This window comes from Salvelinus sp. IW2-2015, linkage group LG6.2 (assembly GCF_002910315.2).
Source record: "Salvelinus sp. IW2-2015 linkage group LG6.2, ASM291031v2, whole genome shotgun sequence".
Lineage (NCBI taxonomy): Eukaryota > Metazoa > Chordata > Actinopteri > Salmoniformes > Salmonidae > Salvelinus > Salvelinus sp. IW2-2015.
The window spans coordinates 20,197,458-20,220,712 of NC_036846.1; the positions used below are offsets into that span (position 1 = coordinate 20,197,458).

Genomic DNA, 23,255 nt, shown 5'->3' on the forward strand with positions numbered 1-23,255 from the left:
TCTTAAAAATATATTTCACAGTGACATGCTCATGACTGTCACGCAGTGAGAAAGGCTGTTGCTGGGTGGGTGAGTAAGTAGTTGTGAGGGCCGGAGGTGTGTGTGTGTGTGTGTGTGTGTGTGTTGTGTGTGTGTGTGTGTGTGTGTGTGTGTGTTGTGTGTGTTGGTGATGTGTGTGTGTGTGTGTGTGGCATACCTGAATATACTTTGTTGTTGAGAGATTCACTACAGTATTGCTGCAGACAACTTTTAGTAGATATGTAGGCTATTTACATGTTCATTATGGAGGACACCTTTTTCCATTAAAACATATTAATACTCTAAACTGATTGCACATCAATTAATAATGGAGACAAACGCGCGGAGAACAATACTTTGTGCGGCACTAGGAATGCATTACATAAATCCGATCGAGATGATGAACTGCCATTCTAATTATGGACTGTTTTAATGAAACGTTATCAAGGCAAAGTGCTTTAAGCATTGCTCAGTTCTTTTGTCTCGGGGCTGCCCGAGTGGACATTGTAAAATGAAGTTATGAACTCCCTCGGCATGATTCTTTTAATGGGGAAAAGTTCCGCAATGAAACGGACACTGGCTAAATGTATTATAATTAAAATTGCCTCTGTTGGCCATCAAGTAGCCTATTAATGTATATGTCCATTGTAGGCTACCATGATCTATCAAATACATATGTTGAAAATGACGATATCACGGAGTCATTGCAAATCAATTTTATTTTATTTTTTATTTATTTTATTTTATATAGCCCTTCGTACATCAGCTAATATCTCGAAGTGCTGCTCGAACAGCCCCCCCCCCCCCCCCTTCCCCACTCCCCCCCCCCCTCCTCCCCCCCCCCCCTACGTTCCCCCCCCCCCCCCCCCCCCTCTCTCCCCCCCCCCCCCCCCCCCCCCCCCCCCCTCCCCCCCCCACCCCCCCCCCCTCCCCCCCCTCCTCTCCCCCCCCCCCCCCCTCCCCCCCCCCTTTCCCTCCCCTTCCCCCCCACCTCCCCCCCCCCTTCCCCTCTACCCCCCCCCTCTTCCCCCCCCTCCCCCCCCCCCACCCTCCCCCCCCCCCACACCCCCCGCCCTCCCCCCCTCCCCCCCTCCCTTCCTCCCCTTCTCTCCCCCCCCCCTCCACTCCCCCCCCCCCCTCCCCCCACCCCCCTCCCCCCTCGCCTAAAACCCCAAACAGCAAAGCAATGCAGGTTGTAGAAGCACAGCGGCTAGGAAAAACTCCCTAGAAAGCCGCAAAACCTAGGAAGAAACCTAGAGAGGAACCAGGCTATGAGGGGTGCCAGTCCTCTTCTGGCTGTGCCGGGTGGAGATTATAACAGGACATGGCCAAGATGTTCAAATGTTCATAAATGACCAGCATGGTCAAATAATAATCAGGAGTAAATGTCAGTTGGCTTTTCATATCCGATCATTAAGAGTACTCTACCGCTCCTGCGGTCTCTAGAGAGTTGAAAAACAGCAGTCTGGGATCAGGTAGCACGGTCCGGTGGACAGGTCAGGGTTCCATAGCCGCAGGCAGAACAGTTGAAACTGGAACAGCAGCATGGCCAGGTGGACTGGGGGACAGCAAGGAGTCATCATGCCCGGTAGTCCTGACGCATGGTACTAGGGCTCAGGTCCTCCGAGAGAGAGAAAAGAGAGAAGGAGAAATTAGAGAGAGCATACTTAAATTCACCACAGGACACCGGATAAGACAGGAGAAGTACTCCAGATATAACAAAACTGACCCTAGTCCCCCGACACATAAACTACTGCAGCATAAATACTGGAGGCTGAGACAGGAGGGGTCAGGAGACACTGTGGCCCCATCCGATGATACCCCCGGACAGGGCCAAACAGGAAGGATATAACCCCACCCACTTTGCCAAAGACAGCCCCCACACCACTAGAGGGATATCTTCAACCACCAACTTACCATCCTGAGACAAGGCCGAGTATAGCCCACAAAGATCTCCACCACAGCACAAACCAAGGGGGGGCGCCAACCCAGACAGGAAGATCACGTCAGAACTCAACCCACTCAAGTGACGCACCCTCCCCCTCCTAGGGACGGCATGAAAGAGCACCAGTAGCCAGTGACTCGAGCCCTGTAATAGGGTAGAGGCAGAGAATCCCAGTGGAGAGAGGGGAACCGGCCAGGCAGAGACAAGCAAGGGCGGTTGTCGTTGCTCCAGAGCCTTTCCGTTCACCTTCACACTCCTGGCCAGACTACACTCAATCATTTACCTACTGAAGAGATAAGCCTTCAGTAAAGACTTAAAGGTTGAGACCGAGTCTGCGTCTCTCACATGGGTAGACAGACTATTCCATAAAAATTGAGATCTATAGGAGAAAGCCCTGCCTCCAGCTGTTTGCTTAGAAACTCTAGGGACAATTAGGAGGCCTGCGTCATGTGACCGTAGCTTACTGTAGGTATGTACGGCAGGACCAACTCGGAAACTCGGAAAGATGTGTGCCACTTGTGTAGCCTACCTGGAGCTGGCAAACCAATTTAATAAATCGCCTACAACTTCAGTTTATTGTTGTTGTAGACTTGTGTTATTATGGACACATTAGATTGACTGTAACAGTAGTCAGACTAAGTTACAGGTAAAACAAATTCAAAAAAAGAAACACTGGCAGCTGTTGACAAGCATATTCAGTTCATATACACATGATTAATATTTAATTCAGTGATTGAAAGTATGACCTCGTCCTCAGTAGTCTATTCCAGCAGTCTATTGGGGAAACAAGCACTTATTGCGAAATCTCCTCGCTATTCATGTTGATTAACTTCGTCTGTGGTAATTTAGCAAGCTGCTAAATCGTTCAGTTTACATCTTGCCTACATCTTGTCTAGGCTACTGTAGACTATATGAAATGAGATGTAGGCCTATCGGGTGCTATGGGCTACCTGTCTTTATCTAAGCAAACTATGGCAAAATGTAATTAGAATCATAAATCCAGATTTGTGTCTGTAGTCTATGCCTATTGAAATGACAAGTCATTCTCGCAAATGGACCATTTATAACGATTTAGTCTTAACTTAGTCTTAACATCTGGAACATAATAACAGCACAATTGCCAGAAAATAGCCTAACATTATTTTTTTATGTTCATCCAAGTGTTTCTTGCTCAGAGATTTTGAGATCCTCTGTCCAACTTTCATCACTCAAACTCTCCTGTCGGATTTATCTATAGTTATGCACATGCAAAGGGGATTTATTTACAATTATAAACCTGGTTCGAACCCTGAATGCTGATTGGCATATATACCACGGGTATGACAAAACATTACTTTTACATTACTGTTCTAATTACGTTGGTAACCAGTTTATAATAGCAATAAGGCACCCCGGGGTGCCTGAAAGCTGTATCCAGGCACTCTGCGTTGCATCTGCTTAAGAACAGCCCTTAGCCGTGCTATATTGGCCATATACAATTCCCCGTGTGCCTCATTGCTTAATAATAGCAGTTAAGCGAGTTAATTAATAAGGGCGAATTATCTTTTCTCTTGTCACATAATAATGTCATAGATTGTCAAATGTCATAGATTGCAATACTTATTTTGAGAAAACCCGAATTTTTCTTCTAACGTCATTACAAGTTACTATGACATTCCTTCTTAATTGTCTCGATAACATTATGGAAAAAGGGTTTATTGTATAGATATGGCAACTCTTGCTGTGAAAAAAAAGTGCTCGTTTTCAGGCCTTTTGGTAGGTTTTGAGTGGTCATTTGCTAGAAATTCTCGCTTGACCTGGCAACCCTGGTCTGCTGATTTCTTGTCGCAATGTCGGATGATAGTTAACTGGGAAAACAAACATCCCGTTTTATAATCTTACCGTTCACTGTCCCTTTGACTTTTTCTGCTCTACAGACAGACAGGATGGATTTCGGATTTCGCTGCCCCGTTATCCTTTGCCTAACCCTGGCGGTTTTGGCCTCGGTTCTGGCCGATTTGGATGACACTTTAATGGGGGCACCCGGGTCTTCTGTCCGTTTGTCGAAAAACGACCCAGGTTTGAAGAAGGCACTGAAGTTTGCAGAGGAGCGCTATAACATGGGGTCCAATACGATGCACGTTCGTAGAGTTAGCAAGATCCTCTCTGCCAGTAAACAGGTAGACTACACCAGTGTTGTGAAAATGTTATTTGTTTATATATATATTTTTATCTCATAATAATAGCCTAAAATCAAGTGAATGTCCATTGTGGTTGTAGGTGATAATACTGTATCGTGGGCTGTTCGAGGGTGCTCTCGAGCGGCTACTCTAGGTGTTCTTTACCATTCAGCCATCAGATTTGCCACCAATGCTCTTTATATGACACATCACTGCACTCTACACTACTCTGTAAACTGGTTATCTACCCGTCGCAAGATCCACTGGTTGACGCTTATTTATAAAACCCTCTTAGCCTCACTCCCCCCTATCTGATATACCTACTGTAGCCCTCATCCTCCACATACAACAACCGTTATCCCAGTCACTGCTCCCGAGTGGCGCAGCAGTCCAAGGCACTGGTTTGAATCCAGGCTGTGATTGGGAGTCCCATAGGGCGGCGCACAATTAGCCCAGCGTCGTTAGGGTTTGACCGGGGTTGGCCGTCATTGTAAATAAGAATTTGTTCTTAACTGACTTGCCAAGTTCAATAAAGGTTAAAAACATTTTTATTCTGTTAAAGGTCCCCAAAGCACACGCATCCCTGGGTTGCTCCTCTTTTCAGTTCGCTGCAGCTATATAGCGACTAGAATGAGCTGCAAAAAACACGAAAACTGGACCATTTTATCTCCATCTCTTCATTCAAAGACTCAATCAAAGACTCAATCTGTTTCGCGTGATGCATTGTTGTTTATACTTTCATGCCCTTTGTGCTGTTGTCTGTGCTCAATAATGTTTGTACCGTGTTTTGTGTCGCTACCATGTTGTGCTGCTGCCATGTTGTGTTGCTACCATGTTGTTGTCATGTTGTGTTGCCACCATGTTGTGTTTTCATGTGTTGCTGCCATGCTATGTTGTTTGGCGCAGTGATCTAAGGCACTGAATCTCAGTGCTAGAGGCATCACTACAGACCCTGGTTCAATTCCAGGCTGTATCACAACTGGCTGTGATTGGGAGTCCCATAGGGCTGCGCACAATTGGCCCAGCGTTGTTAGGGTTTGGCCGGGGTAGGCCGTCATTGTAAATAATATTTTTTCTTAACTGACTTGCCTATTAAATAAAAAATGAATGTAAACAACCAGCCATAAAGGAGATATGCGGCCGCCTACGTCAGAACCCACCAACCTGTTCTAGAGCGTCTGAACTAGAGGTCTTCAAGGGTCTAAAAAGTTGGACAACAAGCTACAAGCTACACGGCCACGCTCCACTCTAGTGAAAAGCAAGAGCAAAAGCATAAATAATAAAATGTCTTTCTCTCTCTACTGGAGCAGTTGTGTTCGGCTCTGCACGGGCCCTTCTGGACAAGTCAGTTCAAATTACACATACCTGAGACCCGTGACAATCATATCAGCTCTGAGCCAGTTAATTACTTTTTTGTTGCCATGTAGCAGTGTAGCTAACTACTGGAACTACACACTACTTTTTTTTAGCAAAAATAAAATATGGGTGAAGTAGGCAAGAATCTCCTTCTCGGTGTCTGACCTGCCTAATTCTTACTTGAAACATAGTTTTTGTGTTTAATAGGCTAAATTACACATATGTTAACATATGAATCCAAAGTCATCTGTCTTGCAATTTGTACCCTGACATTTCAGATTTACATATGAAATTTCTTCACAATGTAGTTTGGATGTAGTGAACTACTTTTTCAGATTAACTTTAGTGAAGTCAACTATATGTTTCTTAATGGGAGCTTTAGTGAAGTCAACTATATGTTTCCTAGCCAGTTAGAGCTCTGCTGAATAAGAGACCTGTATTTTCCAGCATAATCAGCCCCTTTAGCTAGGCCTATAAATGCAATATATTGGTCTTGAAAGTGACGTCAGAGCTAAATTGTAAGCCAGATGGCAAAACAACAACCGCAGAGTTGATTTAGTTTATTTTTCAAAGAGGCCAACCTTCACTGTGTATTGACTATATGTGTTGTCTCTGTGTATTGACTCTGTGTTGACTCTGTGTGTTGTCTCTGTATGTTGTCTCTGTGTGTGTCTGTCTTGTAGCTGGTGAAGGGTATCCGATATAGCTTCACGGTGGAGCTAAGTAACACCCAGTGTAAGAAGGCTGCCAGACTGATGACCTGTGACTTCTACCCAGAGGAACACAACCTGAAGGTGAGGCCTGTGTGGGTTTGTTTTTCTGTCCTGGGATGATAACAGTGTGGGTTGTTGGAGGGAGATAGTGTTATAGGGAAAATACAGCGAAACTAATGTCAGTCCTCCTCATCAAATCAAAACCCAACGTTTTACAATATTGAAAATTGGCTAAACCTAAACCACGAATGGAAATAAACTGTCAACACTGAAGTGGCCAGTATCAAGACCATTGTGTGTATCTGGGTCTATTGTAGGTTATTATTCTATCCGTCTGTTCTCCCTTCCCCTAGTCATGTGACCAGGACCTTGTGATAAATAACTTGTCATGAATTTTACACACTGTTATCCCCTGCTGCAGCTATGTGCACAAGCAGTCAGCTACCCCTTATTTGTTTCGCCTGCTGTATTTGTTTTCATGACTTAGCAGAAACTTCATCGGAAATGTCTCCAAGGTCAAGGACACAATGTGTTCATAGTGTTCCCCCCTCTACTTAACTTCTGTATAGGTTCAGAAATAGACTGTTGTTGGATGTTTACATTAGGTCGCATACAAAGGATATGTATGTGCTTTACTATTCCCATGACGGGAATCATTTACACAGGCATTTCTCTGAAACGCACACAAACATACACTACATTCTATTATCGGGGGTAATGCGTTGGGCAGACCGCACCACACTCTGCAGAGCCTTGTGGTTGCGGGCGGTGCAGTTGCCGTACCAGACAGTGATACAGCCCGACAGGATGCTCTCAATTGTGCATCTGTAAAAGTTTGTGAGGTTTTAGGTGCCAAGTCAAATTTCTTCAGCCTCCTGATGTTGAAGAGACTCTGTTGCACCTTATTCACCATACTCTCTGTGTGGGTGGTCCATTACACTGTTTATAAACAAGTCATGAACACAGAAGCCCAATAAAATAAACACAGATTATCTCACTAACCATGTTTTCTCCGCTGACATGTTCTCTGTCAGACGGAGGTGTGTGTGTTTGAGGTCTGGGACATTCCCTGGGAGAGCAAGTCCACCCTTCTCAAACAGAAGTGCCAGCCAGCAGGTTAGTGTCAAAGGTTTAACTGTGGGAACTAAATGTACCTTTGTGCTTTTATTTGTTTAGGATTGTTTCTATAAATACTCGTAGCTACATCTAATTGTTTTTCATGATGCTTGTGTTTCAGTTGATCCCAAACCAGTTGAGACCAACAAAGTAGAATTTCTGTCCCTCTCCACCAGCAAACCAGTTGAGGTAATAGAAAACGTAGCGCTTGTATGTGTGTTTGAGTGTGTTTTTTTGTTTATTCTGTATGCGTATATTTCATTTACGTGTCAATAATTAACTTATACTTTGTGACAGGAGACAGAGTATTTCGTGGAGCTTCTGGGTCAGTTCAAAGAGTTCATGGTCAGATACAATAGGACTTACAGCAGCCAAGAGGGTGAGAGATATGATGGATTGACATTTTTTACACAACATCGTCCATCCACCTCCACAGATGATAAGGTAAAACATCTTAACATAACATTGTCTGACCTCTGACCTTTGCTGCTACAGACACTGACTGGCGGCTGCGTATCTTCCATGAGAACCTGAAGACCGCTGAGAAGCTCCAGTCTCTGGATCTGGGCACAGCCGAGTACGGGGTCACCAAGTTCAGCGACCTCACAGGTGTGTGTGTGTGCATGTGTGGGAATGCAGATCAATAAGCCCGATGCAGTTCCAGAACATCCACTGAGCATGCCGAAGAGGTCACCGTCTGCTCTTCTGTGGAGCAACAGAACATCCTGTGTGTGTGTGTGATTCTGTGACAGTTTGAAACATGTTCCTTTGCAGAGTTAGTTAACCTGTTGAGTAATTCCACTTCTACATAGCTCATTCCAAAAGGCTACAGTACAACTCCTCAGCTGTACACTGTGAATAATCCTAATATTCTTCCTCTCCTCCCTCTAACCTCTGTCTCTCACCGTCCAGAGGAGGAGTTTAGGACTCTGTACCTGAACCCCCTGCTGAGCCAGCAGAACCTCCAGCAGTCCATGAAGCCTGCAGCCATGCCCCATGGCCCTGCCCCGCCTAGCTGGGACTGGAGGGAGCATGGAGCTGTCAGCCCTGTCAAGAACCAGGTAGGACAGGGTTTAGAGATGGTCTTACTGTCACGTTCGTTGAAATGAGTGGACCAAGGAGCAGCGTGCGTAGAGTTCCACATGTTTTAATAACTGAAACTCACCAAAACAAATACAGAAATGTGAAGTACCGGAGTGCTCACAGGCACTACACAAAAACAAGATCCCACAAACAACAGGTGGGAAAAGGCTGCCTAAATATGATCCCCAATCAGAGACAACGATAGACAGCTGCCTCTGATTGGGAACCATACCAGGCCAACAAAGAAATAGAAAACATAAATTGTCCACACTAGTCACACCCTGACCTAACCAAATAGAGAATAAAAAGGATCTCTAAGGTCAGGGCGTGACACTTACAGACTGGAGATGACTACAGCTATGACTGTAAATGTGTATATATGATTGGATTTATGGATTTATTTATTGGACAAATAACAACTTAAAAATACTTTATATAGCATTCAAAGTATTCATGACTCTTCTTTGATGCTTCACTAAACATAAGTTTAAGTAAGCAAAAGTCATACTTTCATTCATACTGTAGGTATGACACAATTCATGGAAAATATGGAGGTAGGTAATGCCTGTGTGTGTGTATGGCTGATTATGTGGCTTGTGTTTGTATTGCAGGGCATGTGTGGTTCTTGCTGGGCATTCTCAGTGACAGGAAACATTGAGGGCCAGTGGTTTGTGAAAACGGGTAAACTAGTGTCTCTCTCTGAGCAAGGTAAGCACACGCATAGTAGGTATCATACACTTACCTGTACAACAGTACAGTTTCCCTTTTCTCCATAACAGTTTTGAATTGATTGGTTCAATGTCCTATCACCCACAGAGCTGGTGGACTGTGATACTGTGGACCAGGCGTGTGGGGGCGGCCTTCCATCAAATGCATATGAAGCCATTGAGAAGCTGGGTGGTCTGGAGACAGAGACTGACTACACCTACACCGGCAAGAAGCAGAGCTGTGACTTCACCACCGACAAAGTCACTGCCTACATCAACAGCTCCGTGGAGCTGTCCAAGGACGAGAACGGTGAGTGGGAGGAGAGGTGAAAGAGAGAGAGGGTAGGGTACACAGAGATAAAGACACTGATGATAGGTTGAATGATTGGATGAAGATTGAACGATGCGGTACATATGGAGGAGGGTTGGCCACGTGTTAATCTTGGTTTCCTTCCCCTTTTATGTTTAGAAATTGCTGCTTGGCTGGCTGAGAATGGACCAGTATCTGTGGCCCTAAACGCCTTCGCAATGCAGGTAACCAGGGGTTGAATGGGTTCATGGAACAGAAACGGAACCTGGAATAAAAGTGATCCATACTGTTCCCGGAACAGAACCACTCATTTAAAAGCATGGGAACGGTTAATAACGTTATTTTACGTTCCAGGCATTTTTTTCTAGTCCCACAACAAAACGCAACAAAGCGCCTATGCAAAGCCCTCACTCTGTCACTCAGAAACGTATTCCAGTGTCTGCCTGCAAGCTGAAAATCTTCACCTGTGTGTATTTAGAATACCTGCCCCTTTCCTATTTTTGAAGCATAGGCTACTATACTGACGTTACAGGCCTGATTCAGAAGATAGGGAGGGAGAGAGATTTTTTATTAGCTAGAGAAGAATGGATTAACTTTTTCAATGCTAGTTAAGGATACTATAGGCCTAGTGATCACATTGGATTTATTAACTACAAAAAGGTGTTTTTAATTCTCTGCACACACAAGCTTGTTAGCTAGCTAAATCAAGTTTGTTTGCTAGCTAGCTCAATGGACGTTCAAAGTTCCTACATAGAAGCCACTTCTCCTAGGTATAATTCTGTGGACCTAATTCATACAATATATGTCATAACAAGATGCCCAGTGCTTCAAGCCTCCTCCTCAAACCTCTCTCGCTCTCTCCCCAACTGCAAAGTTTCAGTCGCATCTTGCGCCATAGGCTACACTTGTCTGTCCATCACACATGTAAACAACTAGCTTGCCTGCTCTTTCCGCACTGATTGGTGAAGTAATTTAATGAGTTAAATGTAAAAAACATTAATAAAAAAAGGAACAGAAAGGAACAATATAAACCGGTACTTTTTTAGGGTTTGAACCGGTTCAGAACTTTATTTTGCTGGTCGGAACAGTGGAACGAAACAAAAAAAAAGTGGTTCTGTCCAGAATGAAACGATTGGAAAATAATTTTGGTTCCAACCCCTGCAGGTAACACCACTGCCATATCTTTCTTCTTCTTCTTTTATTTTTTTCCTTTTTGTGATATCCAATTAGGATCTTATCTCATCGCTGCAACTCCCCAACAGGTTCGAGAGAGGCGAAGGTCAAGTCATGCGTCTTCCGAAACATGACCTGCCTAACCACACTTCTTTACACCCGCCCGCTTAACCCTAACCTGGACGATGCTGAGCCAATTGTGCGCCAGCCTATGGGACTCCCGGTCACGGCCATTTGTGACAAAGCCTGGGATCGAACCCGGGTCTGTAGTGATGCCTCAAGTACTGCGACCGCTGCGCCTGCGCCACTCGGGAGGCCTGTCATATCTTTCTTAATGTAACTTAAATTAGCATCACTAAAACACAACTGAACAATGAAGTGACTAGTATCCATCTATCTAATCCCACCTGCTTTTCTCTCGTTGTTTGTCCTCAGTTTTACAGGAAGGGTGTGTCCCACCCTCTGAAGATCTTCTGCAACCCCTGGATGATTGACCATGCAGTGCTGCTCGTGGGCTACGGAGAACGTGAGACTGACACTTAACTACTCATTTACCTTACATTAACTTATCTTAATAACAACACTGTGATGAGTCTGAATGTGTGACTCATGTGTGTCTGGTTGTTTCTGTGTACAGGTCAAGGCAAACCTTTCTGGGCCATCAAGAACAGCTGGGGAGAGGACTATGGAGAACAGGTAACAGAAAGCTGTCACACTGAACCTCTATGACTAGCCATTATGCGTGCATTTGTAAACAGAGTGTATTTGTTTACAATGCATGCATAATACCTAGTCATGCCTGAACTCTTGGAACATTTGACATGTGTATTTGTGTATTAATTGACTGACATGTCCTGTTGTGTGTTCCTTCCCTCCAGGGTTACTACTACCTGTACAGAGGATCCAGGCTCTGTGGAATCAACAAGATGTGCTCATCTGCTATTGTGAACTAGGCGATATGACACACAAACGCGTGCACACACACACACGTGATCTGAATAATATTTTATTCCAATCTTCACCTGGGATAAAAAAACAAATCCTACACCCCCCCAAACATATAGACACACACTACCTACAAACTGACAGAACTGCAACGTTACTCACCACCCTACCCCCCTAATTGTGTAGTCAGAACACTGCACAATGCACTGGAAGACCTGCTGACAGCTTACTTAAATAGGGGAAGCAGCATTCATTCATACCTCATTCTTCTCTTTCAAAACAAACCAGCTCCGATGAAGCTATAGTTCTAAGGTAACACTGATCTTTTGTTGTGATTTTACTACTAGCCTTTAAGGATATTTTAATTGAATTGCTGTGTTTTAGGCAGAGGTAATTTCGGTCATATTTTTACAATAACAGAGTCATAATGATAAAGGGGATGTCATATATTTAGACCTCAGCCATGCTGTTTAGTGTCTGTTATGTTCCCCTGCATCTGACTAGTCTCTGTGCTGATGCTCTAGTGTAGAATTAATGCTTGTGTATTTTTGCTAGACTTTCCGTCTGTTGTAACATGTTCTGTGCAATACCACATAACGTCAATCTCTCCCCTTCGTTTACAACTTACAACTTCACTGTGCAAGTACTTATAATGAATGGGTTTGCATGTTTTTATTTTATTTTAAAAGGATCATACATTGACTGATGTGTAGCCTATTATCTGTTACATATTGCAGTGCTGTGTAACTAGACAAACTAAGGTTTAATAAAAAAAATATTTGATCCATTAATAAAAAAAATATCTTATCCATTATTCATTGTGGAATGTAATTTCTGAAGTCAATATCCACCGTATGTTGGTTGATTCATTGGAGAAACGATATATTCACAAAAGCATGCGGTTCTTGAATACAGCCAAGCCCCGTACATGAAAACGACTAAAACTCCCAAAATGCAACTGGAGTAGAATAGCTACGTCAGCAGTGCCTAAAAGGAAAGGAAGCACATGTGTTTTTTCGCTGCTGGAAACTAATATTTGATATAACAGGTCTTTTTCAAAGTTCACATGCCATCTGACAATCCAGAATCTTTGATCTACAGTAAAGATACTAAGTTTTTTGCAGTTCAGATTTACAAGGTATGTAGCAAGTGGCTAATTTTAAGTTTATGTGCGTGCTAACTCTAGTGAAAACTGCTAGCTAGTTAGCAATTACAACGTTAATAATATATGGTCTAATCTTCTATAATTTCACAATTTAAAAGCAAGCATAATTCTGACAATTAGCCATTTGTGTTGGTACGATACCGGCATTTCTGCTTGACATAACTAACGTGGGACAGCTTGCCACTTACTTTGCCCAAACAAAACATACATTTGATGGTAACGTTAGCTAGCTAGCTGTCACACTAACGTCGCTAAGGGTTGACCTTTTGAAACGCTACCCTGTTGTCAGTGGCTATTTTAACATGTAAATCTTTGTGGGGCAAAAAAAATTGGGATGCATGCCAGCAAAGCCACAACACTAAACCATACATTAATTACTATACCACTGCTACACCTGGCTATCAGCGGAGCCTTGTCTGGCAGCGATTCTATTCAGCCTCATTTAGTGCCTTTTGGCAGACTTTATTAAACAAATGTGGTTTCTACTGAGAATTGAGATGTACAAACTAGGGTATAAGGAGACGACAAGCAGATAAGAGGCAATCATAGACAATATGGGGCAGCAGGTAGCCTAGTGGTTAGAGCGTTGAGACAGTAACCGAAAGGTTGCTGGATGAAATCCCCGAGCTGACAAGGTAAAAATCTGTAGTTCTGCCCCTGAACAAGGCAGTTAAACCACTGTTCCCCTGTAGGCTGTCTTTGTAAATAACAATTTATTCTTAACTGACTTGCCTAGTTATATATTTAGTTATTTAACTTTTGAAATGTAAAGCGACAGAATTCAGAACATGGGCCGTTCTTAGTGTTCTCCCTGTACACCAAGTCAGAACCGTAGGATAAATAAAGCAGACAATGAAAGCTCTTACAATATTCGATGTTTACATTTCTCAAAAAACTGATTATATGTGCACCACCAAGTCAGAAAATTGTGAAAATAGACCAAATTATTATGGTAAGGCACATGGGCTACTAACAGCTTACTGCACAACATACACTTAGTATTCTTAGCTACCGTGTACATATATCCTTGGCATYTTCATTATTTCTCTTCATATGACAAGGATTTGCCAGTAGAATGTCGACTCGATTCATGATGACTGCTAGCTAAGATTTTGAAAGTATGATGTTGACATGATCAGTCCAATCAAAGCTACTGTGGATATAAAGTGATTTGATTACTTGGCGGTGACGTAGTGTCCCCATGAGTGACAGAACACTGAGCCAATCAATGCGCAACGCTCCGTATTTTCCGCTGGCTTGCCCCACCACCACAGAAAGCACTGAGCTAGGCTGAAACACCTGCATTTTGGAGCTGCCTTACTCAAGGAAACAAAAAAGAGACCATGTTTGTATGCAGCTTTATTAACTCAATGATATATACAGTTGTAAGAAGAAGACCTGGCTTTCTGCATAAATTGGTCATAAAATTTGTTCTGATCTTCATCTAGGTCACAACAGTAGACAAACACAGTCTGCTTAAACTAATAACACACAAACAATTATACATTTTCATTTCTTTATTGAACACTGTGTAAACATTCACAGTGGAGGGTGGAAAAAGTATGTGAACCCTTGGATTTAAGATCTGGTTGACCCTCCTTTGGCAGCAATAACCTCAACCAAACGTTTTCTGTAGTTGTGGATCAGACCTGCACAATGGTCAGAAGGAATTTTGGAGCAATATATTATTGGGATGTCTGGTGTGAACTGCTCTCTTGAGGTCGTGCCACAGCATCTCAATTGGGTTGAGATCAGGACTCTGAGTGGGCCACTCCAGAAGGTGTATTTTCTTCTCTTGAAGCCATTCTGTTGTGCTCCCTCCACCATACTTTACAGTTGGGATGAGGTTTTGATGTTGGTGTTCTGTGCCTTTTTTTGTTCTCCACACAGTGTTGTGTTCCTTCCAAACAACTCAACTGTAGTTTCATCTTTCCACAATATTTTTTCCAGTAGCGCTGTGGAACATCCAGGTGCACTTTTGCAAACTTCAGATGTGCGTAGCAATGTTGTGGCTTCTTCCGTGGTGTCCTCCCATGAACACCATTCTTGTTTAGTGTTTTACGTATCGTAGACTCGTCAACAGAGATGTTAGCATGTTCCAGAGATTTCTGTAAGTCTTTAACTGACACTCTATGATTCTTCTTAACCTCATTGAGCATTCTGCGCTGTGCTCTTGCAGTCATCTTTGCAGGATGGCCACTCCTAGGGAGAGTAGCAACGGTGCTGAACTTTCTCCATTTATAGACAATTTGTCTTACAGTGGACTGATGAACATCAAGGCTTTTAGAGATACTTTTGTAATCATTTCCAGTTTTATGCAAGTCAACAATTCTTAATCTTACATCTTCTGAGATCTCTTTTGTTCGAGGCATGGTTCACATCAGGCAATGCTTCTCGTGAATAGCAAACTCAAATTTTGTGAGTTTATTTTATAGGGCAAGGCAGCTCTAACCAACATCTCCAATCTTGTCTCATTGATTGGACTCCAGGTTAGCTGAATCCTGACTCCAATTAGCTTTTGGAGAAGTCATTAGCCTAGGGGTTCACATACTTTTTCCAACCTACACTGTGAATGTTTTAAATGATGTATTCAATATGGACAAGAAAATACAATACTTTGTGTTAATAGTTTAAGCACACTGTTTGTCTATTGTTGTGACTTAAATGAAGAACTGATCAAATTTGATGACCATATATTATATATATATTTTTTTACATTGTTTGCAAACTGATATGACACGTATTAATGCCAAAATAACATGCAAAACAGGCAAGCCCCCTCCACAATGTATTTTTATTTTTGCTTAAAATATGGAGGTCAAAACAGGTGCTCTGAATGAAGCAGCCTGTACTTCTCATTATACTTTTGCTATCTGTAACTTATTCTGTCCTCCTGACATTCATAAAGAACAGTTGACTAACAACAGTGGTGATGAAAACTGATCTTTCCACAGCTGGCAAACTTCAACGATGTCACAGGCTACTAAACGCAAGCATGTTGTCAAGGAGCAGACACTCGACGACTACGTCACACCTACAGAGAACCAACAGATCGTGAGGGTTAGTAACTGTGCTGTCAGACATGACAGATGTTTTACTGAACACACAACAAAGACTAGCCTAGATTTTTTAAAGTCTTTTAAGTCTTAAGTCTTTCTTCATGTAAGCTGACTCTGACACACACATTTATCTCAGCTGCACCTGTAGTTAATTACCTGTTTTTGCATGCACATTCTACCAGTTTGTCATACAAATCCCCTCTCTCTGTACCTGTCTCCATGCAGGTTCTTGGTAGTCGTGGCAACAACCTGCACGAGGCTGTCACGGCCCAGGGGGAGAACTTCCTGATCAGCATGCCCCCAAAATTCCGCAAGAACCTCTGGATTAAGAGAGGTAACATGTCCCCTTATACTAGAGTGCATCCCAAATGGCACCCTATTCCTTAAGGTTATTGTTTTGTTTTTAAAGATCTTATTTTAAAATATATAGGCCAATTATCTTTTCAATATACTTTATGTGGTTTTAAATGTTTAATGTCAAATAGAATTGTGAGTTAAAGATCACATTGAAACCAGGTCTCCGACGCGGTAGATCTGTTCTATGTGCGCTATTTCTATGCTTCCCACTATTAAAGGTGCAATATGCATAAATCGCTCAGCCACTTCCTGGTTGCTAAAATTCTGAGATTTTTGCCTAATTTCAGTTTGTGACTAAATGAGCACTAAGTGTAGAGAATCATTGTACCATCTAAACCGCTGTGAAATATCTTTCCAATAACCAAAAATGTTAGATTTTCAGCTGTTTGAAGGTGTACAAAACCTAAAGTAAAAGATGCAAAAACTAAACTTAACGGGAAATAACGTGAAGTACCAGTGACTGCTTTTTTTGGGTCTTTTACATTCGGTTTTGTACAACAGCTTCAAACAGCTGAAAATACAATATTTTTTCTTATGTAAAATATATTTTACAGCAGTTTAGATGGTACAATGATTCTTTACACAATGGCTGCTTGTTTTGTAGCATAAACTGAAATTAGGCATACTTGTATAAAATGTACTAGGAAATGGTGGAGCGACTTCTGAATATTGCACCTTTTTAAGTTTACACTGAATGTTTTTTTTGTACCGTTTGGACCATAGACATTCAAACCAGTAGATAGTGATAGCGCTGATGTCATCCACGTATTCCTATCGAAAACCTCTAATGAAACTTGGAAGTATTTGAGAATGGCCGTAACTAGCAAAGGATCATGGTCGACGAAGTCATTTTCATCCTTCCTGAGCGCATCAACCCAACGTTGCTATTGACTTCGGCATCTATAACAGATACCACATGAATTCCACGTGCATGAGGACGCGAGCATCCTCGTAGCCTGTCAGCCTGTGATTGGTCTGTCAGCACTTGGTCCTGTGTGACGACAAATGTAGTCTTCAGAATGGATCACTATTTAATTAAATACCTCGATTTGTAGTGAACTTGAAAATAATTCGCTGTGGTGATGGAACTAATAAACACATTTTAGAGCTGTAAACGGCTGTAATTTACGTTGGTTTTCTAGGACAGACCAGGGCTTTTGGCACTGCTAGTTTGTTACGCAGTAGGCGACCAGCAGAGCTTGTGACTTTACACCCCAGACCAGAAACTGGGGGGCTTTTTCAGACGTAGGCAGCCCGGCAAAACCACTTAGACTTCAATGCAGATTAAAAAAAACTGCTCCTGTGTGAGTACCAGTGGCAGTCAAACACTAAAGCAGGCTGATTGTCCTGAATTTGAGTGGCTAGTTTGCATATGTTATCTGCATACCTGTATGTCTGTGCTTTCTTTTGTGGTTCAACCACCTCAATGTCATACTGACAGAAGCACTCTGGATTGGTTTCTACTGAACACAATGAATGTCTTTGTGTTCCTCGCAGTATTGGTTTGTTGTTATTGTAAACATGGCATCGCTCTCCCCCCTCCCAGGTGACTATGTGATTGTAGACCCTATAGAGGAGGGAGAGAAGGTGAGGGGAGAGATCAGCTTCATACTTTACAGAGACCACATTCAGCACCTGCAGAAACTCACACTCTGGTGAGTGCACCTTGGACCCATAGTAGTTCAGTATATACAGTTCAAGTTGGAAGTTTACATACACTTAGGTTGGAGTCATTAAAACTCATTTTTTCAACCACTCCACAAAGTTCATGTTAACAAACTATAGTTTTGGCAAGTCGGTTAGGACTTCTACTTTGCATGACACAAGTCATTTTTCTAACAATTGTTTACAGACAGATTATTTCACTTATAATTCAATGCATCACAATTCCAGTGGGTCAGAAGTTTACATACACTAAGTTGACTGTGTCTTTAAACAGCTTGGAGAATTCCAGAAAATGATGTCAAGGCTTTAGAAGCTTCTGATAGGCTAGTTGACATCATTTGACTCAATTAGAGGTGTACCTGTGGATGTATTTCAAGGCCTGCCTTCAAACTCAGTGCCTCTTTGCTTGACATCAAAATAAATTAGCCAAGACCTCAGAAAAATTATTGTAAACCTACACAAGTCTGGTTCATCCTTGGTAGCAATTTCCAAACGCCAGAAGGTACCACGTTCATCTGTACAAACAATACCATGGGACCACGCAGCCGTCATACTGCTCAGGATGGAGACGCGTTCTGTCTTCTAGAGATGAACGTACTTTGGTGCGAAAAGTGCAACAGCAAAGGAACAACAGCAAAGGACCTTGTGAAGATGCTGGAGGAAACGGGTACAAAAGTATCTATATCCACAGTAAAACGAGTCCTATATCGACATAACCTGAAAGGCCGCTCCGCAAGGAAGAAGCCACTGCTCCAAAACCGCCATAAAAAAGCCAGACTACGGTTTGCAACTGCACATGGGGACAAAGATCGTACTTTTGGAGAAATGTCCTCTGGTCAGATGAAACAAAAATAGAACCGTTTGGCCATAATGACCATTGTTATGTTTGGAGGAAAAAGGGGCAGGCTTGCAAGCCGAAGAACACCCCCCCCCCCCCCCCCCKACTGTGAAGCAAGCGGGTGGCAGCATCAGGTTGTGGGGGTGCTTTGCTGCAGGAGGGACTGGTGCACTTCACATAAATCGATGGCATCATGAGGAAGGAAAATTATGTAGATGTATATTGAAGCGTCATCTAAAAACATCATTCAGGAAGTTAAAGCTTGGTCGCAAATGGGTTTTCCAAATGGACAATGACCCCAAGTATACTTCCAAAGTTGTGGGAAAATGGCTTAAGGACAAAAAAGTCTAGGTATTGGAATGGCCATCACAAAGCCCTGACCTCAATCCTATAGAAAATGTGTGAGCAGAACTGAAAAAGCGTGTGCAAGCAAGGAGGCCTACAAACCTGACTCAGTTACACCAGCTTTGTCAGGAGGAATGGGCCAAAATTCAATCAACTTATTGTGAGAAGCTTGTGGAAGGCTACCCAAAACGTTTGACTCAAATTAAACAATTTAAAGGCAATGCTACCAAATACTAATTGAGTGTATGTAAACTTCTGACCCACTGGGAATGTGATGAAAGAAATAAAAGCTGAAATAAATCATTCTCTCTGCTATTATTCTGACATTTCACATTCTTAAAATGAAGTGATGATCCTAACTGACCTAAGACAGGGAACCTTTACTATGATTAAATGTCAGGAATTGTGAAACTGAGTTTACATACATCTTAGCCAAATACATTTAAACTTCTGATTTCAACTGTACATCCACGTATAGAATTAACATGCAGAAACACATGTAGCCAGTAAACCCCATTTTAGTCAGCACTTCTATTACCTTGCCATAGTAACTACAAGGCCACCACCACCACACCAGATTTAAACATTTTCCCCCCCTGCTCTTGTGAAAATATGAAGAAATTATTTCAAATGATCTTTATCCCAACAGGATGTGGTAGGTTGTTTTTTCTGACACACACACACACACGTCACCTGTGAATGAGAAGACAATTAAACAAAGGTTAAATTATAACTGAATTAAGTTAGTTCTGCTGGCACTTTTTTTCATTTTTTTTGTGTCTTCTGTTAGGCCCGAGGCCTTCACAGACGAGCCCCCATCGGAGGAGAGAACAGATGTACCACAGCCCAGGGAGGGGAGAAGGGAGAAGGTAGAGGAGGATTGTGGGAGTGATCACAGTACTGACTCAGAGGATGACGAGAGCGACCTCTTCGTCAACACCAACCGCTGTAACGTCCACTACAGTGAGAGTGAGGAAGACAGTGAGGATGAGAAGGAGGAAGAGGATAAAGTGGAGAYCAGCTTTTAGTGGGGAAATCTTTACAACAGACAGTACACTGCTGTGCACAATGTTTACTCAAATGTCGCCCTCAGAATACACTGCTGCTGAAGAATAAGTTGTGGAATATACTCCAGTCCCACCCCATGAATCCAATCAAACAGAAAATCCTGCTATTTTACCATTTATTTGGTGGTTGAACTTAGCATCCCATGGACATAATAGGTTAGGTATATCATACTTATACCACTTGTCCTAGAGAGGAACATTAGCATGTTTTGCTAAACTGCTAAAAAGTAGGTTAATTGTTGAAATATTGAACTGGTCCATGACATTCCTGACTGAAGAGGTCATAATTTATGTACATAATGATTGTGTAATAAAATCTTTATTGTGGTCTTTCATCAGAAAAAAACTTATTTAATTAAACATTTGTCTAATGTCTGATTCATTGTTATATAATCAAAGATTAAAGTTTTGTTTAATGTTCAGAGTGCACAACATTTGTCAGAGGGTTATTTGCACATTTATTTACTCATTAACCTGTTTCTAATACCTAAACCTCAGATCTAAATTGGCAATTATGCACTGGCAGTGGTTAAATCAGTAAAATCGATGTATCTAAAAATGTTTGTTGCACCTCATAAATCTGACTTAACCCCTTAATATCTTTTTTTCTCATAACTAGCCCCCGAGCCCAGAAACTGAGCATGAGAATTCATGCCCACAGCAAGGAACCACAACCTGTTCAATAGGAGGCAGTTGAGCTATGTATGCAATGCACATGTATGTAGTGACATACATCACAGATGACTACCAATTAAGTCATTCTGGTTTATACTTCAATAAATACTTCCAAACAAACGTTTCTTCAACATCCAGTATTTCTCTCAAATGTAGGTCCACGTTTCTCACATTGTGTGGCCTTATTACAGGGCCATTCTCAGCTGGTAGCATACCTTTCTCCATCTATCATTTGAGTCAGTTTTAAAACAGCCGGTCTACTATTTCTCAAATGTAGCCTCGGGTTTTTTACATTGTTGTGTTTACAGTAATAATTGGTACTGTTCGCCATTGTCAAGTGGCAGCACACCTTCTTGATAGTCAATCACCATATGTCTGTTTTCTATGATAGGAAAGCCAGTCTGAATGCCTCACTATGAGTGGAAGTTTCCAGTTGTACCCTGTGGTTCTCCCAGAAGGCCCTGCATCTCCGCCATTCTCAAATGGCAGCATACCTTCTCGACAGTCAATCACCTTCAGTTTTATAACAACCAGTCAGTGGTTACCTCAGTGTGGAGTGGAAGTTTCCGGCATACCCCAAGGGTCTTTCAGAAGGCCCTGCAGGCTCTTCCCTATTCTCAAGTGGTAGCATTCCTTTTCCATCACCATCCAACCTTTGTCAGTTTTATGCCAGTCAGTGATTACCTCACTATAGAGCTGAATTTCCAGAACTACCCCATGGATCTGTCAGAAGTTCCTGTCCCTCGTTGTCTTTCACACTAAATGGATCTATCAGAAGTGTATTCTCCTTCTCCATTCTCAGGATGGTGTTGCTGCACTCTGTCTGGCTCCTTATTATCTCTGACCACAGCTTCATCACCTGAGCAMGGCTGCGTTTGTGTACCAGTAAGATAGTGTGGTACGCACACCGCTCTACCCCCTCTTTCTTGGGGAAGTCGAAGGTGAGGAAGGCGGGGTGGTGGATGGGGTGGACACCAAGCCTATGGAGGCACATGCCCACGTAGACATCATCAATGGGGTACAGGTGAACTCTCCGGGAGATACGGTTGAGCCGCAGGGCCAGCTCCCCTGAGTACACCACACCTCCCCCACCCCCGTACGGAGGGTACAGCCCCTTATAGAAACTATCAGGAATAAAGTACTTGGTAGAGTTGACTCTGTTGGGGACAGCCGCTCGTATCACATCCCCTACCATGAATCCCTTCATACCCTCTGACCTGGGCCCCCCTGACTGGATCMTCTGCTCCCGGAGGTAGTCTAAGAGAGCAGGGGTCCGCAACAGGACGTCGTCGTCACCTTTAAAGACGAAGCGTGCCATGGAGCAGCGGGTGGAGAGCCAGTCCCACAGCAGCACGTCCTTCAGGGTGAGGTTAAAGAAGGAGTCATGGAAGTCCCACTGGAGGATGTCCCACTGGAGGATGTCCCCGTAGTGGCGGTTCTCCAGCTGCAGCAACTCACTGATGTCCATATGGGGTTCTACATGGTTCTTCCCTAGGAGGAAGACCCTCGGCACCACCCCGCCTTTCCCCGTCGCCCCTGAAGCCCCATGTCTGCCAGGTGGCCTGGCGGTTCTCAAGGTTCAGGCCCTGGGTCTTGATGGCCAGCAGTAGGAGATGGCACTGCCCCTTCTTTAGCCCACGTCCACACAGTTTAGCAGGCTCAATGAGGACAGGGTAGTCCCCGAAGTGTATGGAGTACACAAACATCTGCAGGGGCAGCTCCTGAAAATCCTCCATTTGAGATGTAAAGTTCCCGATCTCAGAGAACCCTGCACTCAAGGTGGGGAGGGAAAACTACAAATAGTTAGCATTATTATTATTGGTATCAAGATGGTCATTGTGCTCTTTGCTGGATTTGGGCATCAGGATGGGATTGTAATGGCGGTCAATGTGTAGCTGGAGCCGGTTCCAGAGGGCCCCTCCGTGGGGCTTGGGGTCCCAGAAGGAGCTGGTGGGGTGTGGGGCCAGGTAGCCATTTCTGGTAAGCCCTGGTGCAATGAAGCTCTCTGGTAGAATTTGTGGGATAGGGGCAGGGCTGCTCAGGCCTGTACTGGTGGTCATACCATAACACACAGCCAGGGTGATGTACACACAGAGACCCTACTAGGACACAGGGAGCACAGCACAGGCACAGGAGCACCCGTCGCCACCGGCAACGGCATTGTGCCATTTAACTAGAGAAAAGGAAAGAGCGAGAGGTGGCAGATACATTTGGAGAAGAGTGAAGAAGAAATGGGTAAGAGTTGTGAGGAGAGAGAGGGATGAATGATATAAGGGGAGTGAGAGAGGAGGGGAGGGAAGAGGTGGATGATTTTATTATTGCAATCTTTTGTCACTTAAGTCAATACAGCGGTATGACTAACTAAGAATAATTACTTCTGATTTGAAGTCATTTAGTATGGTTTTAAGTATGTAAAAACATTACGTGTGATGTGTAGGCCTATTGAAATATAAAGTGGAAAACAAGGCAACAGTAAACATGTCTTCTCCCAAGAATGATGCAGCTGATTGCATTCAGGAATGTTAGCAGTGACTGGCTTATTAGAAGACATCAGCTGTG

General features: G+C 43.2%; 2 protein-coding genes and 1 pseudogene across 2 annotated transcripts; 2 read left to right on the forward strand and 1 right to left on the reverse strand.

Annotated features, from left to right (window-relative positions):
* The first annotated feature begins 3,780 nt into the window (after positions 1-3,780).
* LOC111965961 (cathepsin F) lies at positions 3,781-12,209 on the forward strand. The gene is made up of 13 exons (XM_023990398.2): positions 3,781-4,122; positions 6,162-6,272; positions 7,226-7,307; positions 7,429-7,496; positions 7,605-7,686; positions 7,803-7,916; positions 8,220-8,368; positions 9,002-9,098; positions 9,207-9,407; positions 9,567-9,631; positions 11,016-11,106; positions 11,218-11,276; positions 11,459-12,209. Exons 1-13 carry the CDS (start codon positions 3,889-3,891, stop codon positions 11,531-11,533), a joined length of 1,428 nt encoding a protein of 475 aa, XP_023846166.1. The 5' UTR covers positions 3,781-3,888; the 3' UTR covers positions 11,534-12,209.
* Positions 12,210-12,494: 285 nt separating this feature from the next.
* eif1ad (eukaryotic translation initiation factor 1A domain containing) lies at positions 12,495-20,453 on the forward strand. The gene is made up of 5 exons (XM_023990399.2): positions 12,495-12,663; positions 15,645-15,750; positions 15,975-16,083; positions 17,653-17,761; positions 19,745-20,453. Exons 2-5 carry the CDS (start codon positions 15,661-15,663, stop codon positions 19,980-19,982), a joined length of 546 nt encoding a protein of 181 aa, XP_023846167.1. The 5' UTR covers positions 12,495-12,663; positions 15,645-15,660; the 3' UTR covers positions 19,983-20,453.
* An 838-nt stretch (positions 20,454-21,291) lies between these two features.
* On the reverse strand, positions 21,292-22,865 carry LOC111965529 (N-acetyllactosaminide beta-1,3-N-acetylglucosaminyltransferase 2-like; annotated as a pseudogene).
* Positions 22,866-23,255: the final 390 nt, after the last annotated feature.